Below are 8793 nucleotides of genomic sequence, written 5' to 3' on the forward strand. Positions count from 1 at the left end.
CAGGAATGCACAGGAACGGAGTTCCGGCTGGCTCCCGAGTTGGCCACGCCCAGCAGGAACGCATTAGCATAATAGGCCACACCCAACAGCAGGAAGTCATTAGGATTGGCTACATTAGGGGTGTGTGGCCTAACATGCAAAGGAGTTCCTGCAACAAAAAAAGCCCTGGGTTTTGACCACAAACAAGGTCAACAGAATAAGAAGCAAAAGGTGGGTGTGGCTGGATGACCACACTTCTGGTAACATGGGGATGCAGCCTAATGTGCTAATGAGCTGTGCTGTCAGGGGTGTGGCCTAATGTGCTAATGTGTTTCTGCTGTTGGGTGTGGCCTATTATGCTAATGAGTTCCTGCTGGGCTTTTTCTACATAAAGAGCCCTGCTGGGAGTCATGGTTGACTTCTGGCGACTCCCTAGTGGGGCGTGGACGTTTCAGAGAGGTGGCTTGCTATTGCCTGCCTCTGCGTCCCGGCCTTGGTATTCCTTGGAGGTCTCCCTTCCAAGTACTTGCCAGGGCCGGCCGTGCTTCTTGTCTGAGACCTGATGAGGTCGGGCTTGCCTGGGCTATCCACGTCAGGGCGCCCACCAAGTCTTCTTCTGATTGGGCTCCCAATCGGCCACTGGAGATCTCACCGGCTGTGCAAATTTTTAAAAAAAGTTTCAGCAGCAGCTGTCACCACCACGTCAAAAGGATGTGCGACCTCGCTCCCTGACAACCTGTGGCTGGCTCTTGCCTCCTGCAGCAGCCATTGGGTGGTTGCGCCCACTACCTTGTGTCAGAATTCCAAAGGTGCCCACAGGCTCAAAAAAAATTTGGGGACACCTGCCATAGCATCTACCCCTCCGAAGCTGCCGATCTCTGTAAGTCTAGAGATCAGCTGTCATTCCGGGAGATCTCCAGGTCACACTTGGAGGTTGGCAGGCTGAGTACGGGATACGGAGCCATTCCTGGATCTGGGCCGGAAGAGGGTGTTTGGCAGCCCCCCCCCTCGGGTTCCTTCCCGAGGTCAGATCACAAAGCTAGAAGCTAAAGACTGAAATGTAGAAGGTTCACAAAGCGAGGGATGGAGACCAGCATCTACAGGCTTCATACTGAACATTAAAGGCTAGCATTGCGCATGGTCTTCGGCTTCTATTAGAGAGCCAGCTTGGTGTAGTGGTTAAGCGTGGCGGACTCTAGCCTGGAGAACCGGGTTAAATTCCCCAGTTCCTCCCTTGAAGCCAGCTTGGTCAAGTCACAGCACTCTCAGCCTAAAAGCAAGCACAGCTCGCCACCTAGTGGTGCCAAAAAAGAGTTACAGCTTCAGGCCGCCAAACAATCCTTTGGGATCTCCTGACTGTTCCACACACAATATCATATAATTTAATTTCGAAAAATTTGTTTCTATTCCATCTCTGTTCTGCCAGGAAATAGAAACTAAGGAGATACAAAGAGCCCTGGCAAAAAGCCTCTCGCAAACCTCAGCAAGTCCTGCTTAGTCCCCTTCTAGCTTCTGAAACCTCAGCAGGCAGGGAGTGGCTCAGCGGTTTCGACAGTCATAAGGACCAGAAACTTGTGTTTGTTTTTAACAGACAGTGTGGTGTGACAAAGCCCATTGCAGTGTAGTGGTTAGAGTGCTGGACTACGGTGTTGGAGATCCAGGTTCGAATACCCTCTGTCCCGCAGAGGCTTGCTGGGTGACCTTGGCCAGTCACACGCTCTTGGCCTAACCTACCTCCAATGTTCCCTCTAAGCTGAGTTAGTGTGAGCTAGCTCACAGTTTTCTAGCCTCTGGCTCACACATTTTTGTCTTAGCTCAGGAAGGAGGGCTCCAGAGCAAGCTAATTTATGCAGCAGCCAAATCGCTCGCTCACAACTGTAATGCCAGTAGCTCACAAAGTAGAATTTTTGCTCATGAGACTCCACAGCTTAGAGGGAGCACTGCCTACCTCACAGGGTTGTTGTGAGGATACAATGGAGGCGAGGTGAACGATGTCGGCCGCTTGGGGAGAGAAAGGCGGGGTATAAATGAAGGAAATCAAGAAAGGGAAGCCAAAACTCTGAATCTTTATATTTATCCCGTCACTTGGACCACCATGACCGCAGATCCCTGGGAGCCGTGTGTCTGTGTTTCAAGAACTGACCCACCTCTGACTTCTTAATGGGGTTCGATACAAGCAAACCCAGAGACGCTTTCCTGACCCCTCGATCCCATTCAAGAAGCGTTGGTCACTTCGCCGCCCCCCCTGCCCCACAGTGTGCGATGCTGGGTCTTCCCTCACAACCGGCATCTTCCCCTCACCTCCATTCTGCTGGTGGTGATAAGCCCTCCAAAGGGATCGTCTGTGGCGCTGGGTTCAAAATAGGGAGTTTTGAGCGGGATACTGTCAGCCTCGGGGGGGTTGGGAACCTGGAATAAACCGGAGAGGTGGTGAGGACGGAGCGGGTGGGGGGGGGATAAAGAGGAGGGGGAACAACCTGAGCTGGGAATAACCATCCACCCCTGAGTAGAAATGAAAAATTTGGGGTTGTTGTTGTTCAGACGCACAGTCACGTCTGGCTCTTTGTGACCCCATGGACCAGATCACGCCAGGCCCTCCCTCCTGTCTTCCGCCGTCCTCTGAAGTTTGCTCAATTTCATGTTCGTTGCATCGATGACACTGTCTAACCATCTCATCCTTTGCAGTCCCCGTCTTCTTTGACCGTCAGTCTTTCCCAGCATCAGGGTCTTCTCCAGTGAGGGCTCCCTTCTCATTGGGTGGCCAAAGTATTTGCGCTTCAGCTTCATTATCTGGCCTTCCAGGGAACAGTCAGGGTTGATTTCTTTTAGGATTGACTGACTTGATCTCCTTGCAGTCCAAGGGACTCTCAAGAGTCTTCTCCAGCACCCTAGTTCAAAAGAATCTATTCTTCGGCGCTCGGCCTTCCTTATAGTCCAGCTCTCGCAGCCATACATGACTATTGGGAATACCATTGCTTTGACCATGCGGACTTTTGTTGGCAGGGTGATGTCTCTACTTTTTATCTTTTATCACAAGTGTTGGGATGTGGGTTAAATTTTAAAAATCACCCCCACCACCCTACGCCTTCCTAAACAACCTTTCGGACAGAGACATCTTCCTCATTGTCGGCCGCAGAGACGACACCGCTAGAAACACACATGCACAGGTTGTTTGGTCCCAGAAATGTGATAAAGACCTCTGTGGTGCTGTCCACACCCCAAACAGGGACAGGTTGAGGATTTTATTCTTCGTACGCAGGGTGGGGTACTCGGGTCCCCCCCCCGGGGGCCACCAAAACTGAGTGGGGTTGCCAGATCCAGGTTGGGAAACTCCTGGAGATTTGGGGGTGGGGCCTGGGGAGGGCAGGGACCCCAGTGAGGTGCGCTGCCACAGAGTCCACCCTCCGAAGCAGGCCTTTTCTCCACGGGGAGCTGGTCTGGAGATGAGCTGTAATTCTGAAGGGATGCCCTGGTCCCACCTGGAGGCTGGCATCCCTAGGGTGACATGTGGAGAGGGTGGGGCTTGAGGAGAGAAAGGACCTCAGCATGATATAATGCCACAGAGTCCACCCTCCGAAGCAGGCCTTTTCTCCACGGGGAGCTGGTCTGGAGATGAGCTGTAATTCTGAAGGGATGCCCTGGTCTCACCTGGAGGCTGGCATCCCTAGGGTGACATGTGGAGAGGGTGGGGCTTGAGGAGAGAAAGGACCTCAGCATGATATAATGCCACAGAGTCCACCCTCCGAAGCAGGCCTTTTCTCCACGGGGAGCTGGTCTGGAGATGAGCTGTAATTCTGAAGGGATGCCCTGGTCTCACCTGGAGGCTGGCATCCCTAGGGTGACATGTGGAGAGGGTGGGGCTTGAGGAGAGAAAGGACCTCAGCATGATATAATGCCACAGAGTCCACCCTCCGAAGCAGGCCTTTTCTCCACGGGGAGCTGGTCTCTGTAGTCTAGAGATGAGCTGTAATTCTGGAGGGATGCCCTGGTCTCACCTGGAGGCTGGCACCCCTAGGGTGGCATGTGGAGAGGGTGGGGCTTGAGGAGGAAAAAGACCTCAGCATGATATAATGCCACAGAGTCCACCCTCCAAAGTATCCATTTTCTCCACGTGGCGCTGGTCTCTCTAGTCTAGAGATGAGCTGTAATTCTGGAGGGATGCCCTGGTCTCACCTGGAGGCTGGCACCCCTAGGGTGGCATGTGGAGAGGGTGGGGCTTGAGAAGAGAAAGGACCTCAGCATGATATAATGCCACAGAGTCTACCCTCCGAAGCATCCACGCTCTCCAGGGGAACTGATCTCTGTAGTCTGGAGATGAGCTGTAATTCCAGGGGATCCCCAGGCCCCACCTGGAGGCTGGCATCTCTAGGGGCATATGTTATTCTGCAGTTCCCGCCTAGCGCTACACAGCTGTAGAATTGGGTACTGGGAGCAGAATTCAGTGGGCTGTCACCTGTCCATCCATCCAGGGCTATTTTTGGGCAGGAACGCACAGGAACGGAGTTCCGGCTGGCTCCCGAGTTGGCCACGCCCGGCAGGAACTCATTAGCATAATGGGCCACACCCAACAGCAGACACTCATTCGGATTGGCTACATTAGGGGTGTGTGGCCTAGCCTGCAAAGGAGTCCCTGCTACAAAAAAAAGCCCAGGGTTTTGACAACAAAGTAAACAGAATAAGAAGCAAAAGGTGGGTGTGGTTGGATGACCACCCTTCTGGTAACATGTGGGGTGTGGCCTAATATGGGTGTGGCCTAATAGGCTAATGTGTTTCTGCTGTTGGGTGTGGCCTATTATGCTAATGAGTTCCTGCTGGGCTTTTTCTACAACCCCCCCCCTGCATCCATCCATCCATCCGTCTGTCCATCTATCAAAATTGGTTGGTTGGTTTCTGTGTGTGCCGAAGAAGAAGCTGCAACCCCTTCTGACCCCCAAAGGCGAGCTGTAATCTCAGAAGCCAGAAGAATGGCTGAATCAAGACTTCCGGGGGTTGGAGAAAGGGTCGCCAGGTCCCCCTGGGGCTACCGGTGGGGGACTTGGGGTGTACGCTTGCCAGCTCAAGGTTGGGGAACAACTGGGGATTTGGGGGCAGGGCCTGGGGAGGACATGGATCTGCGGTGGCTCAAGTGGTTAAGATGCTGAACTGCAGGCTGTGGAAGGTCAGTAGTTCAGCAGTTCGAGACCCGGGTGTTCCACGTGACGGAGCGAGCTCCCGTCTCTAGTTCCAGCTCCTGCCAACCTAGCAGTTCTAAAGCAAGAAATCGCAAGTCGATAAATAGGCACCGCTTCGGTGGGAAGGGAACAGCGTTCCGTGCGCCTTGGTGTTTAGTCATGCCGGCCACATGACCACGGAAACGTCTTCGGACAGCGCTGGCTCTTCGGCTTGGAAACGGAGATGAGCACCGCAACCCTAGAGTAGGACTCGACTGGCTTTCGAGCAAGGGAAGCCTTTACCTTTACCTGGGGAGGACAGGGACCTCCAGTGGGGCGCAGTGCCAGAGAGCCCACCCTTCGAGGCAGCTGTTTCCTCCAGGGGGAATTGATCTCTGTAGTTTGGAGAGAAGCCGTAACTCCAGGGGGATCCCCAAGTCCCCCCTGGAGGCTGGCATCCGTGCTTGGAGACTTGGTTTCATTGCCCAGACCAAAATGCCTCCCCCCCCTCCCGATCTGGTGCAGGACACCAGGGACTGGCTTTATTGGGCCATTCCAAAGGCCTGTGACTCAGTACGGAGCCCTCGGGCCCGTCTGCTTCTCCGCTTTGTCACCGCCAGGTGCTGGACCCCCACCTCCACCAAAAGCCACGGGGGTGGGGACTGGCCTACGTGGACAGGGCAATGGAGGGGGTGAGGCGTAGACTGAGGGAGCCCTGTACAAAGCTGCCCCAGTCCTGGCACAGCGGGACACAGTGTGTAGCGGGGTTGCCAACGCTGTGCTGGAAGATTCATGGAGATCTGGGGAAGCCAGGGACCTCAGTGCAGTAGAATGCCATACGGTCCCAAACACCAACCATTTTCTCCAGGGAGACTGGAGGAGGAGGAGGAGACTGGATTTATACCCTGCCCTTCACTCGGAGTGGCTTACGTTCTCCTTTCCCTTCCCCTCCCCGCAACAAGACAAATCTGTGAGGTAGGCGGGGCTGAGCGTGCTCTCTCGAGGACTGCTCCTGAGAGGACAGCTCTGAGAGAACTTGTGACTGATCCAAGGCCAACCAGCTGGCTGCATGCGGAGGAGAGGGGGAACCAAACCCGGTTCTCCCGGATTAGAGTCCGCGCACTTAACCACGACGCCAAACTGGCTCTCAAATGACCGATTCTCTGTCGTCTGGAGCCTGGCTGTAACTTTGCAGGCCTCACCTGGAGGTTGGGAACCCCAACGTGCAAGGAGAAATGCCACCCGTCGGCTTGGTTCTTACAGGTGGTAGAATGTGTGTCTCCCCGGCCCCATTTTTCCTCCTCAACGCAAAGTTCATGCAGCCCCTGTACAAGTAGGTTGGTGGAGGCAGGAAAACGAGAGGGAGGCGGGATTCTTTGGGGCAGAAGAGCTGACGGCTCGGCCTCTTGCCTCCCCGCCCCCTTGAATTTATCAGCTCTTTATCCCTCGGGAGATTGACATGGCAGCTACACATTTCCCCGGATACACTACCTCATAGGGGTGTTGCGAAGACGTAGAGGGGTGGCCCTCTATGCGATGACGGATGGATGGTCCCATTTTGTAGCAGGAACTCCTTTGCATATTAGGCCACACACCCCTAATGTAGCCAATCCTCCAAGAGCTTACAGAGCTCTTCTTACAGGAGCTACTGTAAGCTCTTGGAGGATTGGCTACATTAGGGGTGTGTCGCTTAATATGCAAATGAGTACCTGCTACAAAAAGAGCCCTCACGGCTCCCCTCTGCGACAAAACGTCCTCCAAACAGAGCGAGACGGGTTGCCGTGTTAGTCTGTCTGTAGCAGGAGAAAAGAGCAAGGGTCCAGGAGCACCTTCAAGACTAACAAAATTTGTGGCACGGGTCGGGGGTGAGCTCCCGGGAGTCACTGCTCAAGTGAGTGCCGACTCGCGAAAGCTCCTCCCCTGCCACATATTTTGTTCGTCTTTAAGCTGCTCCCGGGCTCTTGCTCTTTTCTATTCCTCCAAACAAATGGCCTGCAGGACAAGCAGGAGGGGGGGGGCACACCTCTCCCCCTGCCACTCCAGCTTTCTACACGCATGGAGGTTTTGATGCTGTGCCGGGAATTCCCCCCCCCCCCGTGGTGGCGGTTCAGTCCGTTCTGCCGTCTCCAACCCCGGCCGTCTCGTTCTCCTGTGCCTGTTCAGTGGGTGATAAACCCCACCTGGGTTAGAAACTCTCAACGGGATACTCAAACGGGATAGATACTCACCGGCTCCTTTTCCTCAGCCATCGGGCCGGGCGGAGGCGGTTTGTAGGCTGGAGGGCCTTCCAGGCTGCAGGGGAAAGAGGAAAGGAAAACGATTTGAGGAGGAAACTTGGGATCCCCGCGGTGCCCCCTGTTATGTACGCGGGCCGCCACCGGGGGTCCGCGGCTACAGTAGAGAGCTTAGCTCCTCTACGCAATAGAAACCCAGGATCCTAGTTCCCCCAGCATTCACCAATAGCAACTGTGGCGGGAAATTCAAACCCTCCAACGAGACTGTGGGTGTGTATATAGTTGGCCTTGCAGGGCCATTTTGCAGTTCCTGTGTGAAGTACAATTAACGGATGTTGTGGTCAGAGTCGTCCATGTGGCGAACCCAGTCCTTTACACCCCCGACTAGATCAGATGAGCCCTCTTTGCAAGTTACAGCAAATTAGATTTGCCAGCTCTGTCTTTGGAAATTCCTGTAGATTTTTGGGGTGGAGAAAGATCTCAGTGGGGGTCCAATGGCAGAGTCCACCCTCTAGGGCAGCCATTTTTCTTCAAGGGAAATGACCGCTGTAAACCAGAGATCGGTTGTACCTCCTGGAGATCTCCAGCCACCACCTGGAGACTGGCAACCCTAACTTCTGTGGATTATCGTGCCATAGAACTCGCCCTCCAAAGCGGCCATTTTTCTCCAGTGGAATTGACCTTGTAGTCTGGAGATCTTTTGGAATTCTGGGAGAAGCCCAACGGGCTCTTGAAACCCCACATTCACCTAGGGACTGATCCCTGGTTTCATTTGTAAAGTGAATTCCCGCTGGCTAGGGTAGCCGCCAACGCTTCCGCGAAGCTGTGGAGTCTTGTGAGCAAAAATCCTACTTTGTGAGCGACTGGCATTAAAGTTGTGAGCGAGTGAGCAATTGGGCTGCTGCGTAAATTAGTTTGCTCTGGAGCCACCCTTCCCGAGCGAAGGCAGAAATGGGTGAGCCGGAGGCTAAAAAAGCTGTGAGCTGGCTCACACTCACTCAGCTTAGAGGGAACACTGGTTGCAACCTCTGGGTTAGGAAATACCTGGCGATTTGGGGGAGGGGCCTGGAGGGGGCGGGGCCCGGGGAGTGGAGGAACCGCTGAAGTGTATTGTACTATAGACTGCACCCTCCAAAACGGACATTTTCTCCAGGGGAGCGTGGTCATCCGGAGATCAGTTGTAATAGCGGGAGATCTTTGGCTGCCACCGGGAAGTTGGCAACCCTTTCTCACAAACAGCCAGAGCTATTTTTGGGCAGGAACGCACAGGAACGGAGTTCCGGCTGGCTCCCGAGCTGGCCACGCCCAGCAGGAACTCATTAGCATAATAGGCCACTCCCAACAGCAGGAACGCATTAGGATTGGCTACATTAGGGGTGTGTGGCCTAACGTGCAAAGGAGTTCCTGCTACCAAAAAAGCCCTGGGTTTT

The 8793-nt window shown here is 54.2% G+C and overlaps 1 protein-coding gene across 1 annotated transcript in view; it reads right to left on the reverse strand.

The window, feature by feature from the left end:
- The window catches only part of LOC107115266 (nectin-2-like), a 76239-nt gene that overhangs the window by 2175 nt on the left and 65271 nt on the right, over nucleotides 1-8793 (reverse strand). Inside the window, exons 6-7 of the mRNA XM_015416935.1 lie at nucleotides 7358-7421; nucleotides 2281-2388 (exon numbers count right to left, since the gene is read on the reverse strand). Of these exons, the coding sequence (XP_015272421.1) occupies nucleotides 2281-2388; nucleotides 7358-7421 (172 nt within the window). The remainder of the gene's footprint in view (nucleotides 1-2280; nucleotides 2389-7357; nucleotides 7422-8793) is intronic.

This window comes from Gekko japonicus, unplaced genomic scaffold (genome assembly GCF_001447785.1).
Source record: "Gekko japonicus isolate JY-2015 unplaced genomic scaffold, Gekko_japonicus_V1.1 scaffold3080, whole genome shotgun sequence".
Taxonomy (NCBI): domain Eukaryota; kingdom Metazoa; phylum Chordata; class Lepidosauria; order Squamata; family Gekkonidae; genus Gekko; species Gekko japonicus.